Source organism: Anabrus simplex, chromosome 9 (genome assembly GCF_040414725.1).
Source record: "Anabrus simplex isolate iqAnaSimp1 chromosome 9, ASM4041472v1, whole genome shotgun sequence".
NCBI lineage: Eukaryota > Metazoa > Arthropoda > Insecta > Orthoptera > Tettigoniidae > Anabrus > Anabrus simplex.
Window position 1 is genome coordinate 79,034,088 of NC_090273.1, and position 23,378 is coordinate 79,057,465.

At 38.3% G+C, this 23,378-nt stretch overlaps 1 protein-coding gene across 4 annotated transcripts in view; it reads left to right on the forward strand.

Moving 5' to 3' along the window:
* mus312 (mutagen-sensitive 312) overlaps positions 1-23,378 on the forward strand; it is a 171,181-nt gene that overhangs the window by 5,912 nt on the left and 141,891 nt on the right. For 3 of the 4 annotated variants that reach the window (XM_067153886.2, XM_068229275.1, XM_067153888.2), the window contains exons 2-3: positions 17,336-17,709; positions 17,826-18,465. In XM_067153886.2, coding sequence (XP_067009987.2) covers positions 17,597-17,709; positions 17,826-18,465 — 753 coding nt within the window. In that variant the 5' untranslated portion in view covers positions 17,336-17,596. Of the gene's footprint in view, positions 1-11,429; positions 11,604-17,335; positions 17,710-17,825; positions 18,466-23,378 lie in introns of all 4 variants that reach the window. The other variant, XM_067153887.2, reaches the window with a different exon arrangement.

Sequence of the window (23,378 nt, forward strand, 5' to 3'; positions counted from 1 at the left end):
GGTCCCTCGTCTTTTGACCAAAAATCTGTAGTTGAGACGTTTGGAGGTCTGTCAGAGGCTTACCGCAAGTTTTGGGGAAGAAGATAAAGCATTTTTAAGTCGGATCATCACCTGCGACGAAACATGGATCCACAACTACACTCCCGAATCCAAACAAGCCAGTACGGAGTGGTGGAGGAAAGGGGAGGCAGCACCAGTGAAAGCCAAGACTCGACTGTCAGCTGGGAAGCTTCTTGCAACTGGTTTTTTGATCGGCGAGACATTTTGCTGATTGATGTTTTGCATAAGCGACGTACAATCACTAATGCTTATTACTGTGAGCTGTTGAACAAGGCGGGAGTTGCATATCGCCGCAAAAGATGAGACTAACCTATTCGATACGACAATGCGCGGCCCCATACTGCAGCTCTAACTGTCTCCGGGCTACAGGAAATGCACTGGACTACACTTGATCATCCTTCTTACAGCCCGGACTTATCGCCCTGCGATTTCCATTTGTTCGGACCTCTTAAAGAAGCTCTAGGAGGGCAACGATTTGAAAATGACGAGAGTGTGTAAGACTTCGTGCTCAACTGGCTGGTGACATGACCCTTTTCTTTTTTTTTTTTTTTTCTATGAAGGCATCAAAAAGCTGCCATACACTGGTACAAATGCATTTCTAAAACAGGAAACTATGTGGAGAAGGAAATTGAAATTGCCTTGTGTTTTTCAATAAATGAATTTAAATCAAAAATAAAATCCTGTTTATATTTGATCCCCCCTTGTACTCACAGAGTGCGCCGATCTCCGTGGTCTGAAATGGAGCCTCGGCCTGCAGGAAACACTCAAACACACATTAGACGACGATGCGACTGCTGCTGATCTCGTTGTTCGCTTTATGCGTGAGAGTGAATTAAGCAAGGGGATGTAAACTTCAAGTGTTCTGTTACTCAGGGAACTTACATTCCTTTGATTCGTTAGTGAGCATTTCGGCTTTGATTAATGCATTAACTTTTGTTTTATTTTGTAATTCATTTTGAAAAACCTTTGTTGAATAAATAATTTGGTTTTATTTTAAATTTCTATCCCACTTCATTTGTTCAGAGAGTATGATTACCTAGTTGTACTTCCTCTTAAAACAAAAATCACCACCACCACTTGGTTGTTGGATGTCTGGGATGGCGCTGGATATCTTTATGGCTGTACCCATTAGTGCTTAGGGCCCTGTTGAGGTAGCTCAGCTCCTCGTTTAAGTGCTGTTGTTGACAAATTCTCCTTGCAAAGTCAATTAGTGTCTTAATCATTCCGTATTTTTGTCTTGGGTGGTGGTTGGACATCTAAAGATTGTTGATGGTTATGAATTTCATGTTTTTGGTCCGTATTGAACTGAGAATAATATATAAGTAATAATAATAATAATAACGTAAATGTTTCCACCTTTTCAATACAATATATTCAAAAAATTACGTTCAACAATGATATCTACAAGTTAACCAACATCTTTAAGAAACAAGGCGTTAAAATAGCCTTCAAAACCAACAATAAGAACATGAATGTTTTATACAATACTTCACACATCAACAAGACCAGCAGTTTTTTAAAATCAGGAGTTTATAGGATCAAATGTACCACCTGTAAAAAAACCTACATCGGGCAAACCGGGAGAAACTTCATTATCAGATACCACGAGCACACTAACGCAATAAAATACAACAAGTTTTCAGCCATCGGCCAACACATGCAAGATTATAACCATAATTTCACCAATATTGAACAAGACATGGACATCCTCGTATTAGCAAACAAGGGCCCTTTACTGAACATAATGGAAAATTACTACATACACCTAGACCAATACTTTAATGCCAGTCACAATCTCAATGAAATCTCAGAGAAACCCAACATACTCTTCGATCTATTTATCACTTTCCTCAGAAACAATAATGCAGCCAACCTAAACTCAATCCTAAATTTAATCAAAGGTACTTTTCCAAGACAATTACACTTTCTCCCGCACCCTTCAGCCCCACCTTAAGCCCTCTTCCTAAGCCATATTTCATTTCAATACAAGAACTTACTGATTTCCATGATTATAATTTTTACAACACCCCATTTATACTTTATTCTTTGTTAAAAACCTCTTAGTATGTATATTCCTTGTATTATTAACTATTACCATAACATCTCATTTCACTTGTTATTCTTTAAAATAATATTGTCTTAGGATTTCGCCACAAATGATCTTTGCTCCAATACGGCTGATGATGACCCCTAGATGGGTCGAAACTAGTACCGTATAATTTTGTAATTTTTTGAATATATTGTATTGAAAAGGTGGAAACATTTACGTTATTATTATTATTACTTATATATCTAAAGATTGGTCAGTATGGGTCGGCTTGCAGTACACTGTCTCTCCCAAGTTTGCTGATGTCTCAGTATCCCTAGTGCAGTGGATAAACAATTTAGATATCCATGTATAATTGTTCCCTACTTACCATGTATTCTTTGCAGGGTTTTCTTTTATATAATATTGTATATATTTGTCCATTTTGTAAATTCCATACGCTTAATAATAATAATAATAATAATTACCAGAACGTTGAGGAAAGGGAGTTTCTCCATAGTGAACTGAAAATTGGTGTTAATGCTATTCAGATGCTGTAGAAATACCTGTAGTTGTTTCTGCTCATGGCTCCATATTACAAAGGTGTCATCTTACATAATATATAAGTAATAATAATAACAACGTAAACGTTTCCACCTTTTCAATACTAAAATATATTCACAAAATTATAAATTACACGGTACTAGTTTCGACCCATCTAGGGGTCATCATCAGCCGTATTGGAGCAAAGATCACTTTTGGCGAAATCTTAAGAAAATGTTATTTTAAAGAATAACAAGTGAAATGAGATGTTATTATGGTAATAGTTAATAATACAAGGAATATACATACTAAGAGGTTTTTAACAAAGAATAAAGTATAAATGGGGTGTTGTAAAAATTATAATCATGGAAATCGGCCAACACATGCAAGATTATAACCATAATTTCACCAATATTGAACAAGACATGGACATCCTTGTATTAGCAAACAAGGGCCCTTTACTGAACATAATGGAAAATTACTACATACACCTAAACCAATACTTTAATGCCAGTCACAATCTCAATGAAATCTCAGAGAAACCCAACATACTCTTCGATCTATTTATCACTTTCCTCAGAAACAATAATGCAGCCAACCTAAACTCAATCCTAAATTTAATCAAAGGTACTTTTCCAAGACAATTACACTTTCTCCCGCACCCTTCAGCCCCACCTTAAGCCCTCTTCCTAAGCCATATTTCATTTCAATACAAGAACTTACTGATTTCCATGATTATAATTTTTACAACACCCCATTTATACTTTATTCTTTGTTAAAAACCTCTTAGTATGTATATTCCTTGTATTATTAACTATTACCATAACATCTCATTTCACTTGTTATTCTTTAAAATAACATTTTCTTAAGATTTCGCCAAAAGTGATCTTTGCTCCAATATGGCTGATGACCCCTAGATGGGTTGAAACTAGTACCGTGTAATTTATAATTTTGTGAATATATTTTAGTATTGAAAAGGTGGAAACGTTTACGTTGTTATTATTATTATTACTTATATATTATTCTCAGTTCAATACGGACCAAAAACATGAAATTCATAACCATTAATGTCATCTACGTAGCGAAGCCACACCTTAGGTTTTAGTGGTGCACTCGAGACTGCAGCCGGCAGCTAAAGCCGTTCTGCCGTATATTGGGAAGACGGCTGATAGAATAGGGAAAAGTTAAGTTTATAGATTAACCTGCTTCTGCTGTGAGTTTGGTATGATTGTCATTAGGAATGAAGATAATTTTAATTTTCCATTATTGGTTGCAGTTATGTTATATATACTCTGCATGCCCTGTATGGAGACAGGGCCTGAGGCCGCTATTAGCCGTGGGCGACTAGTGGCGCAACTAGTTGCTCTGGCGAGTCACGGACCATTGGATCAAATGGAGCCTATTAGCCGCGGGCGACTAGTGGCGCAACTGAGCAACTAGTTGCCGGCCGTCATCTGAGCCGGCGACTGCTCTGGCGACTTTTAGTTGCTCAACTGCATGACGGGGCATTGCAGTAAATGTAGCCGTGGGCGACTAGTGGCGCAACTAGTCGCCGGATGTACCTCCCCGCGCATACGGAAACGTCACTCAAGTTCGTGTTCTCACACCAGCTTGACGTAATGCTGACAATGGAACGCAATTGAATCAGCGATCCACCTAACCATTATCTTTCTTCATTACCTTGTTTGGTATCGTGCTGTGGCAGAGTGAATATTTTACTTATTGTGATAGTTTATTTGGAGACATCAAATAAACTACAACAGCAAATGAAGGAGATGGCAAAATAATTTGAAAGTCAAATAAATAATGAAGACCATTTTTGACTTAGAATGAAAACCGGTCACTTGGGATTCCAGAACTCAAGCTTAGGCCTACTTTGACAAAATAAAAACACTGAATTCTTGGAACAGCATTTTAAAGAACTTGAGGTGAGTATTATATATTTATTTTTTTGCTAGAGGCTTTACGTCGCACCGACACAGATGTCTTATGGGGACGAGGGGATAGGAAAGGGTCAAGAGTTGGAAGGAAGCGGCCGTGGCCTTTATTAAGGTACAGTCCCAGAATTTGCCTGGTGTGAAAATGGGAAACCACGGAAAACCATATTCAGGGCTGCCAACTCTGGGATTCGAACCCACTATCTCCCGGATGCAAGCTCACAGCTGCGCGCTCCTAACCGCACAGCCAACTCTCCCGGTGTGTGAGTATTATAAAACGTTTACTACTCTTATATGGAAACACAGTATGTAATGCCCATATAAATTCAATAATCATTTACATTTACAAGTACCATTGATACATTATATGGCTCTATTAGTGAATTACAGCTCAACTGGGAAACACTTGTTTAGTCGTATGTCGTTTCCCGTTATTTCTTCTTTTATGTGGCCAAGCAGTTCGTAAAATGATGACTTTGACATGCGCAGGTAATTGAAAAATTTACTGTCATCCCCATTTAGATCGTCAAACAATGTATAATATAATCCTCTAGTCAGCCAAGAAACAAATATAGGATGTTTCCGCACTTTCCTAACCCCTAAGTTTTACAATATTTAAAATTCTTCCACCGTTTTGATACCTTTTTTGCCTTTTGGCAAATTTTTTTATTTGTCAACAGTACATGTTTCGTTCCTTATTTAGGAACATCCTTAGCTGTTATTGTAGCTTAGGTGAATTGCTAAGATTTTAAACACGTTAATTTGCAAGTACATTGATTCACTTAAAAACTACTAAAAATACCAATTAAATTAAATGATATTTAAAAAAATGTAGGGGTTAGTGTTAATTATATGAGAACGGATGGTTACATAGTTGGTCAGCTTAAAAACTATGACTATTCATTTGAATAGTTGTTAAAGATTTCATTTTGTTACATTAAAATGTCTGTTTGCGGTTAAAAATTTTAAAAATGTTTGACTTCGTAACACTGTTCAAATTATTGAATGTTTTATCTTCTGTTCCTTCCAGGTAAGTTGTTATATATTATAAGTTTGCTTATGGTGCCTTTGATTGAGTCTAATGTGGAACTTTGAAGCTGATTGCTGATCAATTTTTGTGAAGGGAGGTTCGTTTCAATTTCTGAAATGAAATAAAATAAGGAAATGGGAATTTGTTTAAAAGAACTTGTGTCTTTACGTAATAACTGAATGTATAAAAAAGTTCTTTACCTTGCTATGTTAGACTCCAATTCTACTGTGACCCTGGAGGGACGTTTGTTGCTGCTTTGCGTCTTGTATAGTAATGGTGTGTGCGTTCCGTTGTATGCTCCTCCTTACAGGGAGGCAAGGTTGCGGAGAGGGGATGGGGCGTGTCAGTTACTGTCACGGCATCAACTTTAGAAGGGCTAGGGAGAGGGGATGTACAAAATGGCGGAGGTTCGGTCTTATTTATCCTTTTACTTTTTTACATTGGTGACACTTCAATTTAACTCCTGATTCAGAATGTTTGTTTTTTCCTAGGGAATTAACACTATTGTAATTAAATAATTTATGCTTTGTGTTATTGCTGGTTGAATATGCGATCTTATAATTATACCAATGTAAAAAAAGTTATGTCGGACAAACAGGGCGCAGTTTTACTGTAAGATACCAGGAGCATGTCAACGCTGAAAGACATAAAAAAATTTCCGCGATGGGTCAACACACGAGTTTAACCGGACATCAATTCACAACCATAGATCAGGATTTAACTATATTGCACTAAATAAACAAAGGAGCTCTCCTTAATACATTAGAAAATCTATACATTTATTTAGAACAAAAAAGCAATCAGGACAATAACCTAAATGAAACTATTGACATTAGAAATCCTATATTTGAAGGGACAGTATCAAGTCTTGAAATTTTAGGCAAAAGACGCAATACAAATAGTAAAAGGATAAATAAGACTGAACCTCCGCCATTTTGTACTTCCCCTCTCCCTAGCCCTTCTAAAGTTGATGCCGTGACAGTAACCGACACGCCCCATCCCCTCTCCGCAACCTTGCCTCCCCGCAAGGTGGAGCATACAACGGAACGCACACACCATACTCTACAAGATGCAAAGCAGCAACAAACGTCCCTCCAGGGTCACAGTAGAATTGGAGTCTAACATAGCAAGGTAAAGAACTTTTTTATACATTCAGTTATTACGTAAAGACACAAGTTCTTTTAAACAAATTCCCATTTCCTTATTTTATTTCATTTCATTTCAGAAATTGAAACGAACCTCCCTTCACAAAAATTGATCAGCAGTCAGCTTCAAAGTTCCACATTAGACTCAAAGGCACCATAAGCAAACTTATAATATATAACAACTGACCTGGAAGGAACAGAAGATAAAACATTCAATAATTTGAACAGTGTTACGAAGTCAAACATTTTTAAAACTTTTAACCGCAAACAGACATTTTAATGTAACAAAATGAAATCTTTAACAACTATTCAAATGAATAGTCATAGTTTTTAAGCTGACGAACTATGTAACCATCCGTTCTCATATCATTAACACACTAACCCCTACATTATTTTTAATATCATTTAATTTAATTGGTATTTTTAGTAGTTTTTAAGTGAATCAATGTACTTGCAAATTAACGTGTTTAAAATCTTAGCAATTCACCTAAGCTACAATAACAGCTGAGGATGTTCCTAAATAAGGAACGAAACATGTACTGTTGACAAATAAAAAAATTTGCCAAAAGACAAAAAAAGGTATCAAAACGGTGGAAGAATTTTAAATATTGTAAAACTTAGTGATTAAATTTTGATACGGAAAATGAAGTTGATTACTTGTAAGCCTTTCCTAACCCTTCGGTTTTTCCTTTTTAATAGATGCTCAAGAAGTTCTTCGTAGGACGCCATTCTCTCAACTGGCTATTCCCCGGTATGAACCGAGCAAGTATTCACAAGTTGCGCCACTAGTCGCCCACGGCTAATAGCGGCCTTATCTACAATTTTCTTTGTATCATACCATGCAGAACAATGGCTCAACTGGTTAACAACATGTTATGTGATGGGAAGTTCCAAGTAATCACTGGAAGCCAGATAAGTAAGGAGAGGAAGCTAAACAATGGAATGCCCCAAGGATCACTTCTCTCACCATTATTGTTCAACTATTTCTCCCTGATCTTCCTGACACTTCATCCAGAAAATTCTGCTATGCAAACGACTTGGCTCTAGCTGTAAAAGATCAGGTAATGGAGATGACTGAAGAGATTCTGACCAAAGACCTGTCTTTACTGGAAAACTGCTTCAAAATCTGGAGACTTCAACCCAGTGTGAGTAAAACAGAAGTGTCCTGCTTCCATCTAAATATTCGTTTGGCAAACGTGAAACTGAATGTTAGTTTCAGAGAGAGAATTCTTCATCATAATGGAACCCAAAATACATTGGTGTCATCTTGGACTGTACACTATCCTTCAAAGAACACCTCCTGAACTTAGCACAAAAGTTGAAGTCTCAAAACAAAATCCTCCATAAACTGTGTGAAACTACCTGGGTATCTTCAGCAACCACCTTGCGATCTTCAGCCTTGGGTTTGGTGTATTCATTTGCTGAGTACTGTGCACCTGTTTTCTTGAACAGTCATCATACAAGGCTTGTTTGGCACCCAGCTTAATACCACAATGCGGATCATATCTGGCACATAGTGATGGGCAACGCTCTCACTCGAGACTCTCGAGACTGACGTCGCAGATCTCGAGACCGATCCTCCTGTAGCGCAAGCTGTGCGACGTACCAGTAACTACAACTGTAAACTTGATAGTATATCATTGGCAGTTATTGCGTGAAATAACGTTCTCTTATGAAAACGTGTGAGCCAATACATTTTGTCAAAAGCCTGGAAAAGTACTGCAAGTTCAACTATGAGCCCCTTAATACCATTAACTAAAGTGGAAACAGAATGTCAGTATCTTAAACTGTTCACGACTTATTTGGGGTGGACATCTTAGGTGAATAACAGTGCATAATTTGTGAATAACTGTAGATAGGATGTACACCTACTTGGATACTAGAGGCGTGCGTTATTCGAACCTGAGACGGGGAAGATGTGCTTTGCTACATACGCAACCCCCATTACACATGATTGGAACATGTAACAGGGGTGATGGGCAATGCTCTGGAGACCGATTCTCGTGTGCTGCGAGCTGTGAGACGTCCCAGTAACTACGAGTGTAAGCTTGATAGTTATCATCAGCAGTTCTCACATGGAAACGTGTGTGTGACGATAAGTTTTGTCAAAATCCTATGAAAGCACTGCATGCTGAACTAAGAGCTCCTTACCATTAATGAAAGTGAGTACAGAATGCCAGTATCGGAAACTGTTCACGAGTTATGTCAGGTGGACTTATTAGCTGAATAACCCATATCATTTGTTAATAATTGTTATTAGGATGTAATCCTACCTGGATGCCTCACAATCGTTGTCGGCAGGGTAGTTTCTTGTGATTCAGACCGGGCTGGAGGTGTTCTGTGACAATTCCTCTTCATTGATATTTTGCGTTTGTAAGTGCCGGATCATCCCAGAAGTATTTCTGCCGATGTATTTTAATTCTTTTGAATAAGCAGTGGCCTATGCTATGCTATGTGACATCTCTTAAAAATAACCGACATCCACAACTTACGTTGTGTTTCGGACATCGTCTTCAAGTTGTCGCGTACAATTCGACACAGTTCACATTGCAACGTCATATATCGAAGTACGGTACCTACCTGATTATGACATGAATACTCTATAGCAATTTAGATTCCACATTCCACTCGTGCGTAATGGTGGTTGCATCTGCAGCAAGGCGCATCTTGCCTCTTCTCGAGTTCGAATAATGCATGCCTCTAGTATCCAGTTACGTGTACCTACAGTAGCCGTCAGGTTCTGTACTTAAACCACTCATTCGTGTACCTACCAGTGCATACAATGCCCGAATGCATATACTTTATAATTATGTTATACTGCGTCAAAATTGGCCTCGGTATAAATGAACGCCCTAGTCGCTTGTTAACACGTATTTACGAAAGTAAGAAGGCCCGTGGTTGGCTATTTGCATATTCGGAACAAACAACATTCAGCTCCGACTACCTGCAGGCCTAGGACACGCTGCTTGCCGCACTTTGTGGGGACAACGCTCTCGAGATTTCTCTAAATTTCTCGTGAGAAATAATGCCTGCGCTAGTCTCGAGAAATCTCGAGACCTCGTCTCAGACTGCCCATCACTACTGGCACAATCACATCTACTCCATTCCATTGGCTTCCACTGCTAACTGGTGCCTATTCCACAAAAGTATGGTCTTGTACATTACAAGTAAATTCTCTAGTAACTAGTACAAATACCAGAGTTTCCGTTCTACAAAATAATTTTCTACAGTTGTATTTTACTACTCCATACATACAAATTACCAGTGAATTTTTATGTATGTGTTTCACGAAAATACTAGTACTTGTAACTTATTAGTGAATTGGGAAGTGTTCTCTACCAGTGAAAGGACTATAATACATAAATGTATTAGTGCTATTTAAATATACTTATTTCAGATACATTGATAAATATGTGGTCTAGCAATAGTGATAGTGATGAAAAGGAAAACTACCCTCTCTATAGGGAAATAATAAACTTCCAGTTTAACTCTGTATTTGAATACAATGAGCATTTTAGGTTAAGCACAATACAACTGGAAGAACTTTTGATAGATATTGGGTATAGGTTAAAACATCCTACGAACAGAAATAAATCTCTTACAGTTACTACATGGCAGTACCATGGTATTGCAGATATGCATGGAATGGCAAAGCCTTCGGTCTGTAGGTCAATACATTCTGTAGTAGCTGCAATAAATGAAATAAAATTTCCTCAAATTGTTCCCAGGCCTGAAAATACTGAACAAACATGTTCCAAGGACATTCCTGGAATCATTAATGAGCAGAATATATCTTACATATGTCCAACTTTTCCCCTCAAAAGCTCCATTAGATTTTCCGAAGTCAAATATATCCATCCAACCATTTGTTTTGTCTTGTTTTTTTTTCAGACTCTCGCTGAATGCACTGAAAATATATTTCCTTCTTTCTATTTCCTTCAAAATGAATAATTTTGTTTCTCTTGACACCATTTTAACAATTAATGCAGAGTTTCTAATTTCGTAACAGTTAAGTTTGGCGGCTGAATAACGTTATTAGCGGCATCTGATTCCTAATGACAGACTAAGGTATGTAAGACTATCGTGGAACATACGCGAGGATCGTGGAAGAACAGAATGGGTGATAATAACGGAGTAATTTCCTATCATCAAAAAATAAACTGAAAAATAACATCGTAGCATTAAGAAATTCACAGAAATATTAGAGTTGATCGAAACAGACTTTCAGCGTATTAGGTCGTGTTACGTACATATAGTACGTGTTGAAGAGATGTTAAGTACAGAACAATATTCAAATATTAGAGTTCTTTGAATCTTGCTGCGTAACTTACCTTAAAACATGATATTACGATAAATGAGGCAAGCATAACCTAATTAAAAGAATCAAATATGAAGATAAACAGCTGATTCATGCTATGATGCATGTTTATTGATATATCATCACTTGTAAAACTTGTAACAATTCACTGGTAATATACAAGAGACTTTCAATCTTTTGTGGAACAGAAGTGTACAACTCCATACATTACAAGAACCCACACTAGTAACTTGTAATGTACAGGACCATACTTTTGTGGAATAGGCCCCTGGTATAATGCCACCTGATCTACTCCGATCTAATGCCCTTATGAAGGAATTCCACAAGATCTCAAGAAATCCTAGTCTACCCTTGCATACTTTCTTCTCAGGTCCCAGACTTCCAAGCGGATCCCACCTACCACGCAAGATCTGGACTGCCTTGAATAGAATCCGAACAGGACATGGCCGGTGCAAAGCCGCTCTCCATAAGTGGAAAAAGCTACCTAATCCAGACTGTGACTGCGGAGCTCCAAACCAGACTATTCATCATATCATCAGGGAATGTAAGATTCGAGGCTATCACGGTGATGAAGATGACTTCCTGCTGGTAACTCCAGATGCTGTACCCTGGATTGAAAAGCTTGATATTCAGTTGTGAAGCACAAATTACTTTGTTTCTCATCTTTATATATATATATATATATATATATATATATATATATATATATTACTGATATTGTCTGACGCTAAATAAATTATCTGTGTGCTAACTTTCATTCTTTATCAGCTACGTGCATTATTGTAGCATTGCATTATTGAAGTAAGGAGTGTGTGCTTTGATGAGAGGAAATGAATGCATAAGGAAGGCATGTGATTATTTATGAACAGTATGAAATTAGAAATAACTTGATTACTGCGCCATGAGAAGATACTGTTTCAAAACTATAATGAGGTTTTTGCACATGTGATAATACAAAGATCAAGAGGAAAAGGCGAAAATTCTGCTATGTTTTGTTTGAGGCATTGGCCTAAAAAAATAGTATTTGCAAATTTTACTTTTTAAATGACGTGATAGATGCAAGGAATGTACAAAATTTGGTGCAGTAGTGTCCAGACACATGTGGAGGTCAGAGTGGTTTTGGAATGAAACTGGCCTACGGCAAGTAAGTGTGCTGTCATCACTGTTGTTTGTTATGAATGAAAATGCGGAGGAGACAAAGGTAAGAGATGGGGATAGTAAACTGATATATGATACTGTGGGGTGGGGAGCAAACAGAGAGGAAGTACAAGGACAACTTGATATGTCGAGTGAGATTATTGAAAATTATGGAATGATAATCAGCGTGGAAAAGAGTAAGATCAATGGTGTTGACTAGAGGAGAAAGGGAAGGGAAAGGAATTATCAAAAACTAAAGGGACGGTACAGTCTCCGGAGCTCAGGCAGCAGCGTGCTGGTCTCTCACCGCTGGGTTCCGTGGTTCAAATCCCGGTTACTCCATGTGAGATTTGTGCTGGACAAAGCAGAGGCAGGACAGATTTTTCTCCGGGTACTCCAGTTTTCCCTGTCATATTTCATTCCAGCAACACACTCCAATATCATTTCATTTCATCAGTCCTTCATTAATCATTCCCCCAGAAGAGTGTGACAGGCTTCATTCCATTCCTGACCCGGTTGAATGACTGGAAACAGGCTGTGGATTTTCATTTTTTCATAAAGGGACAGTACCTTGAAATTGTGGAGAACTTCAAGTATTTGGGAAGTGCACTGATGTAGTATGCAGGGTTGGAGATGGAGATAATTAAAAGGATTCAACAGGAAAATGTATTTTACCAGTGTATGAGAAACCTGGTATGGAGGAAGAAAGTAGCAAGAGCCAGATAGAAAGAGGGTGACCTAGAATAAGGTGGTTGAAAATGATCGAGAATAGTATAATTAGAAGAAACGTGGAGTGGAGCCCAGTGAAGGAGGAACAATGGCGGTTGGATAGACATACCTGCCAACTTTCCCGATTTAGGCGGGAGACTCCCGATTTTCGACAGTTCTTCCCGCCTTCCGATTATTCTATCTTTTCTCCCGATTTTAGCTTATTTTTTAGTGAATTTCAAACATTTGTTTTCAAATCCCGCCATTTCAGCTTTTTTACGCCAGTGGCTGGAAGTCCTTCGCCCATTGGCCGCTTTCAAACGAAATATCGACGTTTATTAATGCGAGAAATGTGCGCGAATGTGCGATGTTTATTGAAACCTGTGTATCGCAACGCGTATATCGATTGTCAGTCTCTCGTTCTCGCGTGCTATGTTCGTGTTCATTCACATCAGTCGAGTCGATTCTATCCTCTTTTGTCGATTCTAGAGACTAGTCGCTTTCTTAGTAATTTAGTGACATAATTTCAATGATAACGACTAGTGACTTTTCTAGAGATTTTAGGAGCCATTTGGAGACAATTCTGACTAATTTTAATTTATCTCAATATAAATAAAATAACAGTTTTGCCTGTTCATTGCTCAGAATTTAAAAAGAATGATATTTCTGTGCCGGTCGTGACCATAGTTACAAGGGGAAATGCCCGTTTTAATTTTCTGTAATTTCTGTCTGTATGTATGTATGTACGCAGGCTCATCATGAAAAAATGGCTGAAAATAATTTTATGAAAATCGGTATATAACGTCGGGGAATAAGTCGCTACAATCTAGGCCATAAATAATTGTATTCACGCTGAGTGAAATGGTAGTTTAGGGGAAGGCCTAAAATTTAATTCTCAAATATTTAAGTTATTATTGCCCCTAGCGATAAATACTACATAACCAAAGTTATATATTATTAAATTTCCTATCATTTATGTCTGATAAATTTTTACTGTACCAGCTAAGAAAGACACATTCATGAATTTGGATTTTTTTTTTTTTTTGCTAAGTCCATATCAGCGCCAAGGTACGAGAAAATGGCGAACAGAATTTTATGTACAGTCAGGGAATAAGGAACTACAGTCTATGCTATAAATAATTTTAATCACTCTTTTCAAAATGGTAGTTTAGGGGAAGGTACCAAAAATTTAATTTTTAATTACCTATCCCAATGGTCATATTGAAAAGTACTGCGTAACAAAAGTTACAGAGAATGCAATTTCTGATTATTTATGTCTTATTCAGTTTTGCAAGAGACAGTTCTCATGAATGATTCGTATTGAAACTGACTTAAGCAAATTATCACAAAAATAATTTATTCTAATATCACCACCTATTCAATACAAGCCACGTGCTATGTGAATGAAATCTACATGATACTTTATACACTTCTCAGGGATATGTTTCACCCCTTGTTAAGGGCATCATCAGCCTGTAGGTAACCTTAAGGTCAAATGTCTGAAACATTATCTATTCATACATGGATTAATGTGTAACATACTTTTCATTGTAATCCATGTATGAATAGATAATGTTTCAGACATTTGACCTTAAGGTTACCTACAGGCTGATGATGCCCTTAACAAGGGGTGAAACATATCCCTAAGAAGTGTATAAAGTATTATGTAGATTTCATTCACATAGCACGTGGCTTGTATTGAATAGGTGGTGATAATAGAATAAATTATTTTTGTGATAATTTGCTTATTCAATTTTACCGTTCCGACTATAATAATATTGGTGGTGATGGTGATTAAATTTTGAAGATGATTATAAGAATGAGAAAAAAGTCTTGAAGGAACGATCGCTTGAATAATAACACAAGAGGGAGTCATGAAAGAAAGGACGAATCACTTTACATTAGATGCTGTAATATCACAGATTCGGAAGAAAACTAAAGAGAAGGCCTCCAATTTAGAAAGCCCATAAAATTGATCAACAATAACATTACATTGACCATTGTTGTTGTGACGTGCTTTGTGTATTCTGCTGCCATTTATCTACGATAGATGGAATTACTGCTGCATTTCGAGTATAACAGTCTGCCTGAATATTGGCGGGAAGAAGCTGGGGAGTGGGAAGTTAGATCTCTTTCTTTAGCATGGCATTCCTGTGGTTCATAAATTTTCTGATACTACTGGTACGTAACACACTGGATCATTATAGTATTCCACCTATTCGATTTGAATGAGCAATGTGCACACTTAAACGGAATAATTACACAGGAGTGTTTACGGCTGTCTGCAGCCTGGTCGTTCTAACTCTGAAACTTTGAACTGTTAGATTGACACCGTAGTAGGTTTAGCTAAAAGTGAGAAAATGTGCTGTTTTCATTTTATCGAATATTTCTTATGAAAGCATTGCTTTTAATTGCGACATTCATACTGGAATCATTGTAATGACATGTTGCCTTCAGTTGGGAAAACTATAAGGACAGTCTTTCTGAGAATTCCATAGCGAAGGAGGGTACATCAGCTAGTTATTTGATCTTCGCATAATCACGCGCGCGCTTGATGCAATATATTAATCTATGCATTTGCTAAGTAATGGCATGAGTATGGTATGAGTTCATACTATTTTCAGTAGGCTTATCGGAGACTGATCATCTCACTCACATACTTCCTGTGAGGGAATAGAGATGTGTAATTTTTAGCCTTGTAACCTCGTATAGCAACAGTCGGGCTTTGAGACAATGAGTGTTGTAAATATATCGTAGTACTGTATTGCGCAAGACATGTAGAATAAGCAATTTTGACCAATTGTATCTCCTGATTTCTCCTGATTTTTCCTGATTTTCAAATCAAAATATCCTGATTTTTGGTTTTGTAAAGTTGGCAGGTATGGATAGAGGAAGATGGAGAAGGTCATAAACATCCTAACCCAGTGGGAGTGTGACGAGGGAAAGATAAACATGATAGTAAGGAGGAGATGTATAAAATGTACTACTGCCCAATACCAACATATGCATTGGAGGCCTGGAACTGACAAAAAGACATTAGAATAAAATCTAAGCGAATTTAATAAAAAAATTTAAGATAATAGGAAATACAAAAAAGGTTAGAATAAAAAATTGGGATGTCGGGAAGTAAATCGGAGTTAAAAAGCTTCACGGCAGAATGGAGAGGTGTAATGTTAGATGGTTTGGACATATTAAGAGGATGGAAGAGGTAAGAATGTCAAAGTAGATGATTGAGAGCCGGGTAGAAAGAGGGTGACCTAGAATAAGGTGGTTGAAAATGATCGAGAATAATATTAGAAGAAACGTGGAGTGGAGCCCAGTGAAGGAGGAACAATGGCGGTTGGATAGAGAGGAAGATGGAGAAGGTCATAAACATACTAACCCAGCGTGAGCGTGACGAGGGAAAATAAATGTGATAGTTTAAAATGAGATGGTGTCTGTTCATTTCTTGCTCAGTTGTACCTAAACTACTGGACCAGTTGAACTGAAATTTGTCATGTATGAGCCTCATATATTCAGTTTAAATCCTGTTTTTCAGTAATTAAAATTTTTTAAATGGCAGCCATTAACATGACCTTGTGCATGTTTTATCTGCTAAAAACCAAATTGATGGATAAATGGTTTGTCCTATCACCAAATGAAGCCCCAGTATGTGCAGTAAAAATTCACTTTTCTACAAAAAAGGGCATATGAACTCCCTTTGTAATTCTAACGCACAGCGTTAGGGTCAGACTAATGTACTACTGTAATTGATGTAATTACTTTTTTGTAGGCACTTATGATATAAAAATAATTTCATTATCATTTTTGCTCTGTCTGAAGTTCTTTGGAAATGCCAGAATTTTAAGGATCAAAGCCAAGCATTTTTTTTGCTGACTTGCTGTACATATTTTTGTATAGCATGTGCCTCGTTTAAGTTATCTTTCCACCGAGCTCGATAGCAACAGTCGCTTAAGTGCGGCCAGTATCCATTATTCGGGAGATAATGGGTTCGAACCCCACTGTCGGCGGCCTTGAAGATGGTTTTCCATGGTTTCCCATTTTCACACCAGGCAAATGCTGGGGCTGTACCTTAATTAAGTCCATGGCTACTTCCTTCACACTCCTAGCTGTTTCCTGTCCCATCATCGCCGTAAGACCTATCTGTGTCGGTGCGACATAAAGCCAATAGCAAAAAAATAAGTTTTATTTTGAATATGTAGCCTGATATTTAAATGATGAATGCACCTATATGTTTGCCAAATTTCAGTGAAATGTCTCCTGCCATTTCTGAATTACATAGGAAAACATATCCCAAATATTGCTCTTGCTTTCAATTTTACTGTAGTATTTATTTATCAAAGTATTCATTGATTTTTCTGACTTAGCTCCTCTTCCTGATGTAGAGGTAGATAAATGATGTTAGGTTTCAATTTTATTGTTTCTTTTTAGGTTCTGGAGTTCTAATGGTCTCACAGAGTCATTCAAGAAGTTGTATAAATTTTCTGACGAGGATATTGACAGAAGACTATTAATGAGGCCTGTTCCTGCCAGAAGAAGTGAGGATATGAAGAAAGATATAGAACTTCTTAACAAATATCAGGGGTTGGAGTAATGTAGGAGTGGCCATTTCAATAGGTTGTTTTGATGTCTTTGACATAAACTGATGCTTTTAGTTATTTATTCTGATCAACTAGCTTTGTAGGGTAAGGAATGGAAAAACGCAAGAGGGGCAGACCTAGAAATCTTCCTAAAATAGAAAAATGTTGTTCACAACCCGTGAAGGACACTAAGACCTCAAGATCTCTTTCTGCGTCATTTGAAAGGTAGGGATTGTGATGATTTGTAAATATGTTTTGATGTAGTTTGTATTGCAAATAAAGAATATTAAATTTCTAATGCATTTTTAGAACTATATTAATTCCTTTTTATTTTGATGCAGCTTGCCTCAGACAGAGAAAGAGCAACCTAAGGAAAGCCTGTGTAGCTTACAAGTACATGAAAATTCTTCTTCTAATTGCTCCGATAAGTCTAGAGACATGTCCACACTAAAGGAAGGTAATTCAGAAACTGCTCTTAAGAGTGAAGTATTGGATGATATGGATGATAGTGTATTGGATTTCAAAGCTCCTGTGGTTAAGAAGAGGAAAATTCAGGCAAAGTTGTCTTTTGGTAGTAAACAGAGGAGCAAGGACAAATCTGGTAAATGTAGTGTACCGTCTGCTGGTGTTTCTGCTGATGTTGAATATGTGACTACAGAACCAGCTGATGTAGAATGCAATGTAGGCACTGATGAGCTAAAAAGTAGCGCATTGGAAGAGGTCAGTGAGGAAAGAAATCAGGGTGAGTCAACTTCAGCTGATGAAGCTCAGCAGAAAGGCTCTTTGTGTCCAATGTGTTGGAAGAGATTTGATAAAGTTAATGTTGTTCATTTGAAAGCCTGTGCTGCTAAACATAACATGACAACTGCCCAGCTCATGGATGCTATGGCATTGCAGGACAAACAGACTGCTGAAAGAGAAGCATTAGGTTTACCTGCTGTTCCTTGCAACCAGTCAAGTAAAAAGCCAAGTACAAGGAAGGTATGTTAATATTTTTCACTACGTACAGTTTTTATAGTTTAATATATTTGAGCTGTCAGTACATTAGTATACACTGACTTAGCAAATGTCATGGGATAGTCACCTAATAACTTGTGGGGCCTCCTCTGGCCCGGCGAACTTCGGTGAGACGCCGTGGAAGTGAGTCGACAAGTCCCTGGTAGTCCTCTGGATGCAGCTTACACCAAATTGTTTGCAGAGCGGCAGCAAATGCTGGTCTGTTTGTGGGTGCAGGATCCATGACACGGAGCCTGCGTTCCAGGACATCCCAGATATACTCGATAGGGTTCATATTGGGGCTCCTGGGTGGCCATGGCAGTCATTGGACCTCTACTGCATGTTCCCGGAACCATTCCCGGGCGACATGGGAGCGATGTGGCGGCGCGTTATCATCATGAAACACCGCAGAACCGCCTGGGCGCTGGAAGGCCAAAAATGGGTGGAAATGGTCTCCGAGCAGCTCAACATACCACATACCATTCAGAGTCTCTTCCAGAACACTTAGGGGGTCCATTCCATACCATAACAGAGACATCAGCGCCCTGGACCACACCTTCGAGGCAGGCGGGATCCATCGCTTCATGTGGTCTGCGCCATACACGGTGCCTCCCATCGGCATAGTGTAGTTGAAATCGTGGTTCGTCCGACCATATCACGTTACGCCATTGTTCCAGTGTCCATCCCTGGTGACTGGCGACAAATGCGGGTCGTCGTGCCCGATAACGTTGGGTTAACAGTGGCACCTGTGTGCAGCGCCGGCTCTCATACCCCATAGAATCCACGTTCCTATGGTTTGTCCACTGGGAGACGTGTCTGGCACGGCCTGTGTTGGATTGAGCCGTGATTTGTTGCACGGTTGCCAGTCTGTCACTATTGACAATCCGTCTCAGATGTCGCCGGTTACGGTCATCGAGGATGGCTGGACGGCCGGTCATTCGTCTGTTGTGGATGGTGACACCCGCATTCAACCATTTACGATACACCCTGGACACGGCTGATCATGTGAAGCCGAATTCCCGCACCACTTCCGAAATCGCACTTCCTATCTGTCGGGCACCGGCCACCATACCCCGTTCGAACGGTGTCAGCCCACAACGACGTTCCATGTTACACCTGTCACGTTCACAGCCACTGCTCACAAGGTCTATACACCTGCGCATCAGTGCTCCACTATCCCATGAGATTTGCTCAGTCAGTGTAGATTGCTGCAGTATCCTTTATTAAGAATTCTTGAGTTTGTATTACAAGATTTGTTTAGGGGCAAACATCATTACAACTTGGTAATTGCACATAATATGCACATAAAAAGTCGTGTATGGATGCAAGGTGTACATTGAATCCTCAGGCTGTTTGGATCCTCAACAGATCCATCATCAGCTGTCACAGGTAGCCTAAGCTTCATTGAAGAGGCATACTGGGGGAAGAGAACTGAAGTAGTTTCCTGTTGTTTTCCTCACTGAGGCAGAAGATGCTTTTACATATCAGTGTACCAAGCCCATTGAAATGTGCACACTAACTGACTCTATGAGCAACACACTCACACCATTAACCCATTCACATCCTATTTAAATACCATAGTAGTTCACTGAGAAAACATTTAAATCCCGCACTACAGCAGTCATCTGCACAGTATTATTTTTAAAAATCATTCAAAACTAACCAGTAAAGTTCCTTTCTGAAAATTTGCCTGCATAATAATGAAGGAATAAGCTTACCAATGTTCATTTCCAGTCATTCAAGTTAGTCTGTGCCGGGGTACGAACTCATTTCGAAAGACTTGGCCCACCATCGTCATTTGTATCACTTTCCGTGTCATCAGCACTATTACAGGCATCACTCAAACTAAGACCTTCAGGGTCTATTTTGTTGTCACTAACATCACCGTCTTCATAATCTAAGAGTTTTGTCTGTACATTGCTCAGAATTTGAAAATAATGGTATTTCTGTATCGGTCATGTCCACAATAAGAAGGAAATGCACTTTTTACTTTTCCGTAATTTCTGTCTATCTGTATGTATGTACACGCATCACTAGAAAACGGCTAAAGAGAATTTAATGAAAATCGTATACAAAGTCGCTACAATCTAGGCTATAAATAAATTTATTCACGCTTAGTGAAATATCGAGCTCGATAGCTGCAGTCGCTTAAGTGTGGCCAGTGTCCAGTAATCGGGAGATAGTGGGTTCGAATCCCACTGTCGACAGCCCTGAAGATGGTTTTCCGTGGTTTCCCATTTTCAGACCAGGCAAATGCTGGGGCTGTACCTTAATTAAGGCCACGGCCGCTTCCTTCCCATTCCTAGGCCTTTCCTATCCCATCATCGCCATAAGACCTATCTGTGTTGGTGCGACGTATAGCAAATAGCAAGTTGAGTGAAATGGTAGTTTAGGGGAAGGCCTAAAATTTAATTCTTAAATATTTAAGTCATTAGTGGTCCTATCTCATTGAAAACTGGTATCGAAAGTTGGAGAATTAGCCACATCTTTAACAGTCTATCAGCTTTACTTTTTTCTTATCCTCCAATTGGAGTATTCAAGGAAACACATTTCTACTTCATTATAAAGACTGAGATATTTAACGCTCCACCCTCAACAAGTTTTGCGCGCATTGACTCGGCGCTCCAGAGAGTGTAATCTTGTGAACTTGTGACACGCAGCTTGATACTACGGATTTAACCAAGGACATTCTAATAATTTTATGTTAGACAAACACCTACATTGATATCCTCTTTTCACGATTTGTAAGAACAATCAGGATCCTGATTATTCACCTTACAGGTTTGAGTTTGAGGCTGATGATGCCCTTAAAATGGGTGAAACATGTCCCTTGTAACTTTTTATGATAAGATTTAATTCTTAATTTACTAGATCTTTTTGTATTGAATAGGTGGATATTAAAATAACACTTGTAACATACTTTGTATTTACATACATTTCAATACGGACCTAACATGAGAATTATAATGTGTAAGTGGTATGGTCTGAGCTGTCAGTGGAGAGATGGCGTGGAATGACATTAGTAGAACAATAAGTTTGAGTGGTGTTTTTAAAAGTAGGAAAGTCACAATATGAAGATAAAGTTGGAATATAAGAGAACAATTGGGGCAAATATTCATTTATAGGTAGGGGAGTTAGGGATTGGAATAATTTACCAAGGGAAATGTTCAATAAATTTCCAATTCTTTGCAGTCATTTAAGAAAAGAGTAGGAAAACAACAGGGCTCTGCCACCCAAATGCCCTAAATGCAGATCAATGTTTTTGATATAATTGATTTTGATTGTAACCTCATAACTAGTACACTAGCCCGACATTTGTTGGTAAGCTTTGTGAAAGGAGAACTGATGTGGGGACCATGAGGACTAACTGAAAGGAGTTTCCAAACTTCCTGAAGGAGGTAAAAATTACAGAAGGACGAAGAGTTTCAGGCTTCACAACTAAGTATTTATTTTCCGCCTAGTCGATACAATGATTGCCTAAGGCAACTTAATGGTTAAAAGTGGTACATGTTTCATATATTATCAACATATTCAGCCACATAATACATGTTAAGGACACTTCCTCTAAAGCATTATTTTGTCAATTTATGTATTTTTCATCTAAACATAAACATAAAAATAAAAATAAAAATATAAATAAATAAATAAAATACTCAAAAACTTCATAGAATACTTTAAATGAATTACTTTAATAAAAATAGTTAACTGAACTGTCCGTAGTATGGGCGCCAGAGTTCACCAGAATGGATCCCTCGAATTTAGATAGAGCATGATAAACTTTATATCCCAGGGCGTGTACATAATGCTGCGTACTGGTACATCTGCTGCAGGCCTTACCTAACCTCCTGAAAACGACTAAATAGGTAGGAACTGCACCTAGGTTCATCAATAACTCCACTGATTCTAAATAGCTAACTATATTCTTAACAAAATCCGTGCATGAGCACCTCATCAACACACAAAATTATACATATGATACACACATAAAATATTGCTGGAAGACTCCATATTTACAACAGCAACAATAATGAAAACCATGGGAAAACAAAAGCGAGAACTAAGCTACCATTTGTAGATAGTCTGATGAACAATGTACTATGAAGATAAATACCCTTCACTGTCTCTATATCAATTCGACTTACCGATTCTCATAATCGGCAGTTATCACATCACACAGATACTGTACCTTGTAATACTGTGTTCACATATTTTAACACTTGTAAAGATATATACATTTTAGTAACACGCTTGTCGATCCTCAACATAATTTATGGAAAGTCTGAGATAGCTTTCATCAACATATAATGCTAAGACCTCCACAAGTACAACAACACTTAATGCGTACGCCCTCCACAATTTGTTGATCAACCATTTTCCACGAACATAACAAGACTACGCTCCACGAACGTTTGAAGTCCAGTCCATTGCAGCCGTGTCGCTCAAATAACATTTATCCAGCACTACTTCCTACTCGTACAGTGCGTCAGTTGTAGGTCTCTTATACCGTGTCACTGGTTGTAGTTGTCTTCCTTCTCGTTCCTTTACAATGTCCTTGTTGCCGCCGTATGATCAACCTTTATAGACATCAACATCCCCCTCCTCTCAGATGATACGTCTGGATTGGTGCTTGCCAGCCAATCATGAGTGAACCTCTTGTCAAGACATGCCCTGAACTTCTCCTTTCTCCCAAGAGATAAACAAACTCTGGGGTTTATTACATGAGTCAACGAACTTTCCTAATACAACAACAAGCTCATCTCATCAGGCTGGGATATATACATGACTCATGGAATATCCCGGCACAAGTACATCACAACAAACACTGGGGTAGCCACATGACTCATCCAAATTACCAGAGTTATTAAAGCAAGGTTTTCCCACTCGTGCAAAACAAATTA